The 13,136-nt window shown below is 42.5% G+C and overlaps 1 protein-coding gene and 1 long non-coding RNA gene across 33 annotated transcripts in view; one reads left to right on the top strand and one right to left on the bottom strand.

Moving 5' to 3' along the window:
- MYBPC1 (myosin binding protein C1) overlaps positions 1-3,983 on the top strand; it is a 94,013-nt gene extending 90,030 nt beyond the window's left edge. For 9 of the 32 annotated variants that reach the window (XM_021092691.2, XM_084957401.1, XM_021092689.2 and 6 more), the window contains 2 exons: positions 2,492-2,534; positions 3,714-3,983. In XM_021092691.2, coding sequence (XP_020948350.2) covers positions 2,492-2,505 — 14 coding nt within the window. In that variant the 3' untranslated portion in view covers positions 2,506-2,534; positions 3,714-3,983. The other 23 variants (XM_084957391.1, XM_013998022.3, XM_084957396.1 and 20 more) reach the window with 4 other exon arrangements.
- A 2,801-nt stretch (positions 3,984-6,784) lies between these two features.
- Positions 6,785-8,791, bottom strand: LOC106510406 (uncharacterized). The gene is made up of 4 exons (XR_014804227.1): positions 8,657-8,791; positions 8,224-8,271; positions 7,850-7,935; positions 6,785-6,924 (listed from the first exon to the last, which is right to left on the bottom strand). It is a non-coding gene; the product is annotated as an uncharacterized LOC106510406 (long non-coding RNA).
- Between the last annotated feature and the right edge of the window lie 4,345 nt (positions 8,792-13,136).

Genomic DNA, 13,136 nt, shown 5'->3' with positions numbered 1-13,136 from the left:
AATTTTTTTTCCTTCTGAAACTTTAGAAAACCAATATTCTTTCTTAGGACTTTAGTCCATCCTCAGATAATGCAGGAGAGAAGATTCATAGGAAGAAAATTTTTTCCTCTTAAGTATAAAACATATGATATTCTTAGAAAATTTCAGGCTTTAATATTGAGATGGTACGTACCAACTTAAACATTGTTATTTTAGCTATTTATCAGCTTTAAATGCAGATTAAGGCCACAGTTGCAAACACATGTGGTTTCTGAACTACTAGCCTTATAAGTTCCAAGGTATTGTTGGTACTTAGGTTCCAAACCACTCCCCCCAAAAAATGCAAAGTCAAAAACCCAATACCACCTCTGCATGCTTTGAAAATAACTGAATGTTGCTAATGATATAAAATGATAGTTTCATAAATAGTTCAACATTTGGTATCTCTATAAGCAAATAATGTTATGCATATACATGATATATATGGTCAATTGTATTTAAGTATACAGTCAATTGTATAGTAATGGAATGTAATAATATAAATAATGTATTCTGCCATATAAGTTTTAATAAGGTATCAACTGTGAAATACTGGTAAAAGCTTTTGGTCCTAAAAATGAAGCCAAGATTGTTTATCATCAGATTGTTATCTGATAATAGGTGACTTGAATCAAGTTAAGCTGTGAAAAAAAAAAAGGTAAGAATGTCAACCAAGAATAAATAAATACTGGTGCACATATTCTAATTCTGCAGTGATATATCAAGGAGTAAATACCCCTGGACAACCAGTCTTCCTGGAGGGGCAGCAACAGGTTTTAAAAGTTCCTATCCCACCGGATATTTCTTCTTTCCGTTCCATTCCTCTTACATGAAATCGCACTTTGCATGTAAAGCTTGTCTTTCTCATTTGCTCTTAATTGTATTTCTTAGCAGCTCATGGCATACAGTGGTTATGCCATGAACAAGGAAGGCCAAATTATTCAAGGATATTAGGTAATGCAGGAGCTAAATTTTGTCAGAAAACTAAGTGCCTTACAAGCACAGGTCCCCATAAATAAAGCCAGAAAGACACATTTGACCTAATTTTAGATATAAGATTATCAAAAGATGGGATTCAATAGCATTTCTTTAGTATTCTCATTTTCAAGTATAGAGAGCTGTGTTGTTCTTTTAAGATAGTTCCCAGTTGTAAATTCATTAGATTAGTGTAGAAATTCAGAAAACTGAACACTTTTCAATTGTTAAGTTGTAGGAAAAGTGTTCTGGGCCTTTTTGATATGGAGAGGATACAGATAAAAAAAAAAAAAAAAAATTTGGAGGAGTTCCCAACGTGGCGCAGTGGAAACGAATCTGACTAGGAACCACAAGGTTGTGGGTTCAATCCCTGGCCTTGCTCAGTGGGTTGAGGATCTGGTATTGCTGTGAGCTGTGGTGTAGGTTGCAGACATGGCTCGGATCCTGCATTGCTGTGGCTGTGGCATAGGCTGGCGGCTCTAACTCTGATTGGACCCCTAGCCTGGGAACCTCCATATGCCATGGGTACAGCCTTAAAAAGCCAAAAAAAAAAAAAAAAAAATTGGGAGCATTTCCATCCAGGATTTGGAAACTTTCCTATTTAAGATTTTGCAATGAAAAATTCACTAGTAGAATATCTATAACCCATCTATCTGTTTTACATTTTGGATATTTTCACGGCACCAAGATTAGATCATACATTCATGAACCTGAAAGAAAATCCAAGGCCCCATTAAGTAAACATATTAAGCAATAAATGAGTCCTACGGTATGTGTATAATTGACCCCCACTTGGAAGAATGCCTTAAGAAGTTCTTTGGGCGAGGTGAACGAATGACGTCAATGCTAATGACGTAGACCGATGTGTGAGTTTCTAGTATTTGCTCTCAGAATTCCCAGAGAAAATGTCAGCTTTCAAAAAAGGAAAGAAGCAGGACCCTTTCCCTAAAGTTTTGTAAATTGCACCTAGGGTCACTTTCTAGCCTGTTTGTTTAAGCCTTGTATTTATTTAGCCAGTCATATATAGTCCCTTCAGAATACAATATTCTAGTCTAATTTTTATATCCACTTGATAATTTTGCCTTTTAGAATTTCAACATATATATATGTATACTAATGCTTTGTCTCTTGTCCATGTTTTTCTTTTGTTGAAAAACACTATATATATATGTTGTAGGGTTTTATTTTAGCTAATGGTTTGGAAGCTGTTACTGTAATTGTTCTCTGTACAATCAAATTGGCTTTGCCACCTGTTCAGGCAAAGTGGTTGTGCATATTAATAAATGTTTTACCTTATTAATGATCCTTTTGAAGTGACTGGATCCCTGCCCTTCATTCCACGCGCTTCTCTTTTCCTGTATTTTTCACCTGACTAAGGATTAATGAAATCACCTCATCATAATCGTGACCGTAATTTCATCCAACAAGTACTCAACTTTGGTCTTAGCACTTTATTAATGCTTACAACGTCTCTCTCTCTTTCTCTCTCTTTCCTTAGTTGTAGCACAGTAAGGATGTTTGAATGTATATTATCATCTAAGGTAAGCTTTCATATGGTTTTGGCATATGAAGCTTATGACTGTCATAAGCCATACAGAGCCTGTGGAGTATGGCATGATTTTCATTATGTAATCCAATGAAAATAGACTCTTTAAAATCTAACATCATAGTTTTAATATGTATTTCAGTATCTTGACATTAACAGCTAGTACTTAATCATCACAACAACCTCCTGTTGACATGAAGCAAGTTGTTGAATGCAATAGAGCATGAATTACAGCATTTAATGTAGATGAAAATGAGTGGTACCCAAGCATTCTGAACTCTGCATCAAGGAATGGACATGTACATAAGTGGCATCATTTCTACCAATATGTGACTTGAATTTTTTTTTTTTAAAAAAAAGGAGAATGACTTTCCCAAATTTGCATTAAAGAAGTTTTAAGAATGTTCAAATGGCATGCTGTTTTTGTCTGGACTTGAATTTATTAGCAAGTAGTAAAACACTTCTCTAAAGGACCATGAATATGTCTGGTTTCATGGGTTCTCTCGTAAAGGGTACTTTTGTGTTTTAAATATAAATCAGAACCATGCACGGTAAGTATGAAATATTAGTAGAGCTTTCTCTCACCTTCAGAAGTATTGGACAGGTTTTACTATGTTGAACAAGAGATTTCTCATTTTTGCACTTTTGACATTTTATCTATCAGTAGCCAAGATTAAAGGAATAGTGCCTTTTTTCTTCTCCAGTATACTTGAATGGGAACTCTTTGTACTAAATTAAAAAGAACATTAACAAACTGGAAACAGTTCTTCCCACTGATTCATAACTTGATTTGCATTTATTCTGCCGTTAGTTCAGAACACTGAAATCATCTATAGAGGAATCTCAAAACCTCTTAAAGAGCAATAAATAAACTCCAACTAGCTGGGAATATAAATTAAGAATGAATTATACTAGAGAACAAAACAAAACAAAACAAAACAAAAACGGCTATGGCTCTGCAGGGATCTTGCTTTTCCTTCTAGAGGCCAAGTACTTTAGATTCTAAATGTCCTAAACCCAGGAGAAAATTTCCAAGTAGGGACTGAATGAATCTTTGTAACTAACTGGAACATCATTAGTCACATTTCCAGGCAGCTAGTCAAACAGTATTATTTCAGGGGTTTTTCACGTGTAGACGGTCTTGACTTTGCTTTTCCCTTCTCATCCTTTCTAGGTGGCCTTTCCTTCTGCAGGCTCCTCTTGCAAGGCGTGCCTCCTAACATAATTGATTCATATTTGCGAGACTTGCAATCAAGCAATCCTGAGGAATACTAAGGGCCTGTGCCCCGCTTCTCTGCCCTCCACTGCTCTGAAATCGGGTTGCAGTGAGAAAGCATTTCTGTTTTCCCACCAGGCTCCCAAAGTGTGTTTTCTTTCCTCCCCATATTGAAGAAAAAAAAGAGAAATGTTTGCACGGATGGCTTCATTAAAAATTGCAAACAAACTTTTATTTGAAGTTAGCATTTTGTTGTCTGTGCTTGGTCACTGTACTTTCCCAAGGAAGCAAGTTATAGAATAAGCAAAAGCAGTTATTTCAGTTTAAAACAATAGGCTCTAAATGTTTTTTTTTCCTAGATTAAAAAAAAAAAAAAGGTACACTATACTATCATCTCGAAAACCCAGCTTTCTCTGGATCTAAGAGATTTTTCTAAGCAAAGAAGAGCTATTTATTTCACACAGCCCTGCCTAATACCAGGGGATCTGTAGCCCTTTTCCCATTTAAACTCATTACAAGATTTTTTTAAGTCTTTCAGACAAGTCTTCTCAGCAGAAGGGAAAATGTATTCAATAAATGGCACAATAAATCTGAAGTGTTGATGGTGAAATGATACAGTATTCGTTTATGTGTTTGGGGTTGCATGAGCAGTCAGAACTGAGGACAAAGGCTGGAAGCCAGGATGCTACCAAACTCAAGCCTGACCCAAATCATGTCTCTGGCACGGCATCCTGGCCAAACCTACCAGAGTTCCTGCCAAATCAGCCAGTCACGGCGATGGAGAGCTTTTGCAGACTACAGAGCAGTTACAGATCTAGAGGTAGCCAGTGGCATCCATTCAAGTGGACAGAAACCGGTCCCAAATCTAGAGGCTGAGACACATTTGTACAAGCCCATAATCTTTTCAGCAACGTCCTTCCCGCTTCCTGACGTTACAGAGAAAGTTGCAGTAACGGAGTAAGGCAGAGGTGGGCGGCGAGTACCACACCAGTTGTTTTCTCCCATGCCTCCCTCCCTTTGGTTCTTTTGGTCGTTTGTTCTAGGAGCTCCGTCCATCGTGGCGGACCCACCGCAGCCTGGGACAGCATTTTAAAATATCTGCTGGGCTTCCTTTCCAGGTTAGAGCTGGGAAGGTGTGATGGTGGTCAGGCACCTGGGTGGATATGGGGCTTATAAAGGGAAGGATCCAGGGAGTTGTAGCGCTTTAGGGGAAAAGCAAGGGAAACTCTGAGCTTTTGTCCAAACTCTGGTGGCTGCCTCTTTTTCTCTTTTGATTGGCGGGTGATCTTGCCTTACGGATGTTAAGAATATTGACTATTGGGAGTTTCTGTCACACCTCAGTGGAAACAAATCTGACTAGCATCCATGAGGACGCAGGTTTGATCCCTGGTCTCACTTAGTGGGTTTAAGGATCCGGCGTTGCCATGAACTGTGGTGTAGGTCGCAGACGCGGCTCAGTTCTGGTGTTGCCATGGCTGTGGTGTAGGCCAGCAGCTACAGCTCCAATTAGACCCCTAGCCTGGGAACCTCCATATGCCATGGATGTGGCCCTAAAAAGACCAAAAAAGAAGAAGAAGAATATTGGCTATCAACTCATGTTCTCAATTACCTTCAAAATAATGATGCATGCAATCCCTAGGTAAACACTCATTTCAGTCAGGAAATCTATGCACACATTATTGGCTAAGGTACTTTACATAAGAGCAATCTGGCTAATCTATCAAGACATGAAGACTATATCTCCACCTGCAAACCAAATGAGAGTGTTGCCAGATCCATCTCCATGGCCCCTGCAGCCCGCTGCTGGGTCAGAGTCTCCGGGTAGCTGCTGAGCTGGTTGCTTAACTCAGTTACTCACTGACCAGTTGTGCCAGGTCATAGTGAAGTTTCTTAGGCCATTTGCTATGAACATTGCCTAATGTGACTGTAAAGCCTCCGTACCAAATATTGGCTCCCCAGTCATGACTTTGCTCTCTAACTATATTGTATACTATAGATAATGTTATTTTTCTACGTATTAAGGATCCTCATATTAGAGATACTTACACACAGCAAAGTTTCCATAAGAAGAAAACTGCAAAGAACAAAAAAATATCAAATGCTGTCACTGCTATTAGCTTTCCTATAATTTTGTTCTAATTTTGTTTCAAGTTCATTCTATGAAAGAAAAACAATGCATCACAGAAATTTACCAAAAATTCTTTTTCGGAACTATACATTCATTTAATTTTTAAAAAGAGTCACAGTATTTCTTTATGAGGTTTGTTTGTTTTTTTTTTTTTTTTTTTTGGCCATGCCTGAAGCATGTGGAAGTTCCTAGGCCAGGGATCAAACCGACGCCACAGCAGCGACCTGAGCCACAGCAGTGACAATGCCAGGTCCTTAACTCTCTGAGCCAACAGGGAACTCCTATTACTTACTTACTTTAAAGAAAGCTTAGGAAATTCCTGTCTTGGCTTAGTGGTAACAAACCCGGATCCCTGGCCCCACTGGGTTGGTTGGGGATCCAGCATATCCGTAAACTGTGGTGTGGGTCACAGACATGGCTTGGATCCCACATTCTTGTGGCTGTAGTATAGGCCTGCAGCTCCAATTTGACCCCCAGCCTAGGAACTGCCATATGCCACAGGAGTGGCCTTAAAAAAAAAAAAAATTAGTGGATGTTTTTGTCTAGATTAATACGGAAATAGAAAAAAAAAAAAAAAAAAAGCCCTACTAGTTCTAAGAATAAAGCGATACATCCTTGACCACTCATTTTTACATTGAATTCAGAAACATTCTATTCAACTCAACAAATCAGTTCTTAAAAGTCTGATGTGTGCATGGCACTCTGATGCATTCAGCTAAGAACTCAGTGAGAATTAAGCCACTTCCTGCCTTCAAGAAATTTATCATGTGCAGGACTAGTACCCAAAGGGAAGCACGTAAACAGGGCAGACTGCAGGTGTAAGAGAACACGCTGTGGATTCAGAAATTGGATAATGTGCTTTATGTGCTTGTTATTATCATTGTATACATCACACTAGGATGGAGTACAGGGCATGCCACGTGATTTTATTTTTCTAAATCAAATTAAATATGACTCTGAGCCCCGCATGAACCCGAGAGATTGAGAAATTCTCTCTGTCCTGCTTCAGGGTCCTAGGTCAGCTGGAATCTTTCCTGGTTCCTAGAAAATGGGGAGAAAGAAAGGCCTCTGGTCTTCAGGCTGTACTGGTGACTGCAAGGATGCCTGTGGTCCAGCCCAGCAGAGTCCAGCCAAAGGCAAGGGACTCTGAAACTTCCCTAACAAGTGTGGACCTGGCACCTTTCAACCTCCAAGGCCTGAGCTTGGCTATTTACCTGTACTTTTAAAGATGTTCTTTGTGGGAAGACAGAACAGTTCTGTTACTTAGTATTAGGCTTGGACCTGGGCAAGAGGGACCTCTACACTTTCAAGGGCCTCACTCTGGCCCTTCTCCAACCCTATTTCCTGCCCAAAAGCAGAGAGGCCATGAATCCAAGGGCATGGGCCAAGTTGGAACCATTATGAAACCCTGCTTCTTGTAGACAGCATCCAGGTTCACTTTGAGGGGCTTGATGGCCTTTTCCCTGGGTACAAACCTGCAAGGAAGAACCATATGGCCAGTGTATACACTCTGAGGCCCAATGGGTGGCCTAGAAGCTCCTGTTTGTCAGGGATGGGGGTTGGAGATAGGACCAGAGCATGATCATGAGGCGGGGCATCTCTGTGTGTGCACCTGCAACCCCTCATATGTGATGCAGCAGGATCAGCGTGGAAAGCACCTGGAGACCCAGGCCTGGCAGGAGGGCCACAATATTCTAGCAAGTATCTCTGCAGAAGCTGATAGTTCTACATTCACATCTGCCTCCACCATCATCAAGAGGGTATCCCTGCAAAAACGGAAGGCTACCACCATCTTATTAACCATCTGTTAGTTTGATTCATACCTTCTAAATGGTTATGGATAAGAGCTACAAAAGGTAGGGGTCAGCCAGCCCCCAACCACCTCTGCTCCCTTTCCTGTCTCCCCCCACCCCCTCCTCTACCAGCCAACGTCACTCTCACCTCTCCACTGTTACCTCGTCCTTACCCCAACTCCAGGCCTGACCCTCTCTCTCCTTCCTCACTTCCGTTCCTTTGAATGGAATTCTAGAAATTAAAGGCGGCCTTCTTTTCCTAGGAGTGGAATAAGAATAAGAAATAAGAAGCGTCGTCTTACCAACTCTGCCTATAACATTGCTTGATTCTAAATTGAACTCTGTATGTGGTTGGTTTCCTTCTTTTAGCTGGGTCACTAATGACTATCCTTGCACCAAAGACTCAGCAGATTAGTACATGTAGGTATTTATAAACATCCTTTGTAATTCAACTTGGATGACTTAGAACGGACTAGAGAAACAAACCCACTAATGGAATGACCAGTTCTCCCAGTGCTCGGGGTTGTCATCACCCTCTTAAACTCACCTGATGATCTTGAGCAACCTCTGGCCTCACTGCATAGTTTTCTTCTCTCTGGAGTTGATTATGAAAGACAAAACACCAGAGAGGTGGCAGGGCAGTTAAACACTCCCAGAAGGGTCACTCAGAGTGTGGCTCGGGGCACTCACTGACTCACATCTTAGGGACAAAAACTCTGCGCTCAAGCACGTAATTGACCATCATAACTTTTTTTCCCCTAAGCAATAGTTTAGAGAGAAGCTTCCTGTTCTTTGTAGATAAACCCTTACACAGCTACCCACAGGGAACAGGTTCTCTCCTTCCAGTATTCTCCTCTCACTTTCATCCTAGTCTTGGAGACCAAGAAAACATCTTATGCTCTGGAACAAGTGTGACGTGTGTGAAGAAGCCCCAGAGTTCAAGATGAAGAGAAGGGAAGGAAGCCTCTGGAGGTCCTGACCTGGAAGCTGATCCCCAGGAACTGGCTTGGACAAAGACTGGGGATAAGGCTGGAGATGGTCCTGACGGCAAGGAGGAGACGGCATCAAGTCTCGTGCCCCTTAAAATGCCAGAGGCAGGTGAAGGGCAACCGTTGGCTTGAAAGAAAGCAAACAGAAGCATTTATGCTGTACTTAAGTTGGAAGACCTTATACCCTAATTTAACAACAGTTGCTTAAAAATTATTTTAAGGAGTTCCCGCCATGGCTCAGTGGAAACAAATCTGACTACCATCCATGAGCACGCAGGTTCAATACCTGAACTTGCTCAGTGGGTTAAGGATCTGGCATCACTGTGAGATGTGGTGCAGGTCGCAGACACGGCTTGGATCATGCATTGCTGTGGCTGTGGTGTAGGCCAGCAGCTATGGCTCCAATTGGACCCCTAGCCTGGGAACCTCCATATGCTGTGGGTGCAGCCCTAGAAAGACCAAAAAAATTATTTTAAGTTAATGAAAATACAATAAGAAAGAAAAAATAATAGGCGTGACCAGCAACACTCTGGCAAAAAAAAAGAGGAGCCATTATTCACACTTTGTCAGGCATCCCTCTTGGCCAGTTGGGACAAGGAGTAATTGGAAAGGTGCCATGTTACAAAATAAACCAAAGCGGATTTGCAGTCATGTAGTCATTTGGAAAATTCCAAGCCCTAGAGAGCCAAACAATGCATCCCCCTGTAGGCTACGGCTTGAAGTGCCACTGGGCTGGTCATCCCAGCCTTATTCCTGCACGCCCAGTGGGGGTCACTGTAAATTCATTTCTCATTCCTGGGCAGTGCCACTGAGCTGGAGGCAAGTGGAGTGATAGCGGAGATTGTCAAGCAGGGGCAGAGCCTCTCTATGGGGGGTTATTTTTATGTACTTCTCTGTAGCTCAGAGTTAGGGCTCAAGAAACATTAGCAGCAAGAGAACCAGGAGTTGATTGGTGAGACTTTGTTCCCTGGGTCCCCCCTGTTCTGTCCATCACTGTTGCTTCGCTTCTTGAGGGAGTGGAGTTCCTAGAGGCAGACATTGGTTAGAGGCCATGCTGGTCGCTATGCAGACCTGACCCAATATCTGCCTTTAGTGACTCCTCTTCCTAAAGAGGCGAAGCGCTAGTGATGGACAGACTGGGAGGGCGTGGCAAGAAAGAGCTCAGCGAAGGCCAAGACCAAGGATCGACACCAAGCAGGGGGAGGGAAGAAGGACCAGCCAATGCATGATTATTCATAGCGAGGGAAGGGCAGTCGAGAGCAGAGGCAGAAAGGAAGCCAGAAACAACCTTGCCTGGCAAGGAACTAAAGAAGGAGGAAACAACAAGAAATTAAAAAATAGAAAGCACCTGCTTCTGCACTTCACAGGCATTATCGCTGTCACGGGCTTTTCCCCCCTGTCCACCTCCGCTGTCTCCCTCTTCACAGGAGAAAAGAAAACTGTAGACAGGACGTGAGAGCAGAGACTAAAGCCACTGCCACAACCCTTCAAATGTTTATTAAAGTTTATCCCCGTCTTACCTTCCTCTCCATGATATATGAGTTTATTTAATAGGAAAATAATTTTTTTCAGAGTCCCTGCTGTGATGCCATGGGATCAGCAGCACCAGGACACAGGTTCGATCCCAGGCCCGGCACAGTGGATTAAGAATTCAGTGTTGCCGGGTAATTTGTCACTATGGCTTGGATCTGATCCCTGGCCCAGGAATTCCATATGCTGTGGGGTGGCCAAACAAAAGCAGTCCTTTTTTCCTTCCCAGATCTTCAAACGGATGTCGTTCCAGACGTACTGTCAGGGAGTTCCGTGTCTGGGAATCACGGCATTAATTGTAGAAAACCTCTCAACAGTGAACACCTGACACCTTTATCAAGGCCAACAAGTAGATCTCCATGCCACTGTAGATGGTATTATGTGATCACATTAATATCTATAATAGAAGAAAAAAGTAGAAAATGTTAGTATCTATCTTTGTCCTGGAAAGAAGAGGCTTACGCAAAATTAAGAGAGCCATTCTGGTACATTCTCATCCTTGAACTGCCCTCAGCCCTGGCTCTCCTCGTCCTGCCCCATCCCCCTTCCGCATGTGGCCTCCTCAGAGCTGTGCCTCCAGCCGAGCCTCCTAAGACTCAGTCGGCTTTGGCCCCTCGCAGCTCAAACGGGGTCTGAAGACACGGACAGAACACTGTAAACCAACTGTAATGGAACAAATAAAAATCATTCATAAAAAAAGATTAGCATGTGTAAGAAGCATTGCGGTGAAGTTGAGATCATGAAGACGGCTTTGCAGACTGGGAAGAAAAACGTGGTCTGGGTTCCCGCAGCATCGGCATCACCTGGGAGACCCCTCCCTGACTCTCTCTCTCCAGATCCCAGATCCGCTAACGGAGGCCCTGCGTTAGCACAGGATCTCCAGGTAATCTGCATTCTCCTCCGTGTCTGAGAGATGCAGCTCTGGCCCTCTCTCTCCCTCGTTCCTTGCATGGCTATTTATTTGTAGCCATTCTCTCCCAGCTGCCTCTGAAGAAAGAGTCTGCTAAACGCCTCGCTCCTAAGGCATTCCTGATAACAACCTAGCCTAAGATAGACATCTGACCTACCCTGCTTATCCTAAAAGCCCCAACCCAAATATAGAATAACTGGGTTAGGCTTTCTCCACCCTCAGACTGCTGAAGAAGGAATATTTGAGGAAGGAGATTCGCTCTAATGCTCGTCAAATCGTACCATGGAAAACAGTTTAAAGCAGTAGGATGTGAACTCAGAAAAAGATAATAAATAAAAAATGGCGAAAGGCTATAAATAGGACAGACTGCTAAGAACTGTGTCTCTGAGGGAAATCAGTTTCTTTAAACCCTAAGTCATTTTCGCAATGTCAGATAAAAAGCATAATTACAACATCTCAGGGATACTATTGTGAAATTTGGCTTTCTGATCTTGTTCCAGAAAGCAAACATTTCTAGAGAAGGGAGCAAAGATTTTTGTCAATCTTGTATTAAACACTCACGTCTGCTCATGTATTTTGTAAGGTGCTGTGGTTTTATAACACTTGGACTTGAGAGGCGCAAAGTACAAAACTCTAAAAACAAATCAAGCAAATGAGAAAAGGCAAGTATTTATACCACAGAACTATACTAATCATAAATACTCCAGCCTGTGGGTCCAAAGCTCTAAACACACAGAGAGTTGACTCCTTGAATGATAAAATTCTGCTACCCTGAAAGTCTAATCTGGTGATTTTTTTATTGCAACCCATGCCTTTTTCCAAACCATTGATAGACAGGGGCTTTTCACACTGACACCTAATCTGGCTCCATGAGACTGTGCAACACGGTGGGGTGTTGGACCAAATGCGAAGATGCTGAGGAAGAACATTTGAAATGTGAGTGCAAGTTTTAAAAAAGGAACCAGTGATAAAACCAAGATAAACAACCAAAGAGAAACATGAATCTCTCTCGTGCTGTGGATATGTAAGACATTACTATTGGAAGAGGCTGGATGAAGAGCACAAGGGGTCTCTCTGTACTATTTTTGCCACTTTCTATGAGACTGCTATTTCAAAACAAAAATTTTTTGAAGTATGGATGTCACCTGGGACCCAGTCCTGATGCTCAGAACTGGACAAGAGGCAGAGGAGCACATAAGTAAGTGGCCCGAGACAGACTGGATAACAGGGTACAAAGGACTCTGGTTGTGTGGAAGCCCGAGAGGTCCAAATGGAAGAATCTGAGAGACCCTCTCAGAGAAGGCAGGATTTCCGCTGAGCCTTGAGTGATGGGCAATGCATTAGGGGCGAGGAGGGATGGGGGGTTCTTCCCAAGCCCAGGGAGCAAAGGAGGCCGTGAGAAAATGCCGAGTATGTTTGAGAACAACTAATGGACCCATGAAGCTGGCGAGTGGGACTTGGGAGGGGAGTGAGGGAAGAGACGCTTGGGAGATGAGACTGGAAAGGAAGATCAGGCCTTTTGGATGCCAAGCTAGGGAAGTTGGACTGTACCAAAATCTCTCTCTCTCTCTTTTTTTTTTTTTTTTGTCTTTTCTAGGGCAGCACACGCAGCCTATGGAGGTTCCCAGGCTAAGGGTGGAATCCGAGCTGTAGCCGCCGGCCTACGCCAGAGCCACAGCAACGCCAGATCCAAGCCGCATCTGCGACCTATATCACAGCCACAGCAACGCCAGATCCTTAACCCACTGAGCAAGGCCAGGGATTGAACCTGCAACCTCATGGTTCCTAGTCAGATTCATTAACCACTGAGCCGCGATGGGAACTCCTACCAAAATCTTCTGAGCAAAGACATGCATTATGAGTTTTAGTAAATTTAGTAAGGTAATTCTTTACATAATATTTAGAATGGACGCAAAAGTCACAAAACCTACATGATATATAGAAAACGGACTATTCAATATTGACGAAACTACCCAAGTCCAATATTTAATATACGTTATGTATTAGGTGGCCTTTAGCCATAGTTAGGAG

The sequence above is a fragment of the Sus scrofa genome, chromosome 5, assembly GCF_054392235.1.
Source record: "Sus scrofa isolate SSC_HxYL_T2T_F1_AM1 chromosome 5, Sscrofa_HxYL_maternal_Yorkshire_Landrace_v2.0, whole genome shotgun sequence".
NCBI classification, from domain to species: domain Eukaryota; kingdom Metazoa; phylum Chordata; class Mammalia; order Artiodactyla; family Suidae; genus Sus; species Sus scrofa.
Note: the sequence above shows the minus strand (reverse complement) of the source record. Positions and strands in the feature narration are given on the sequence as shown.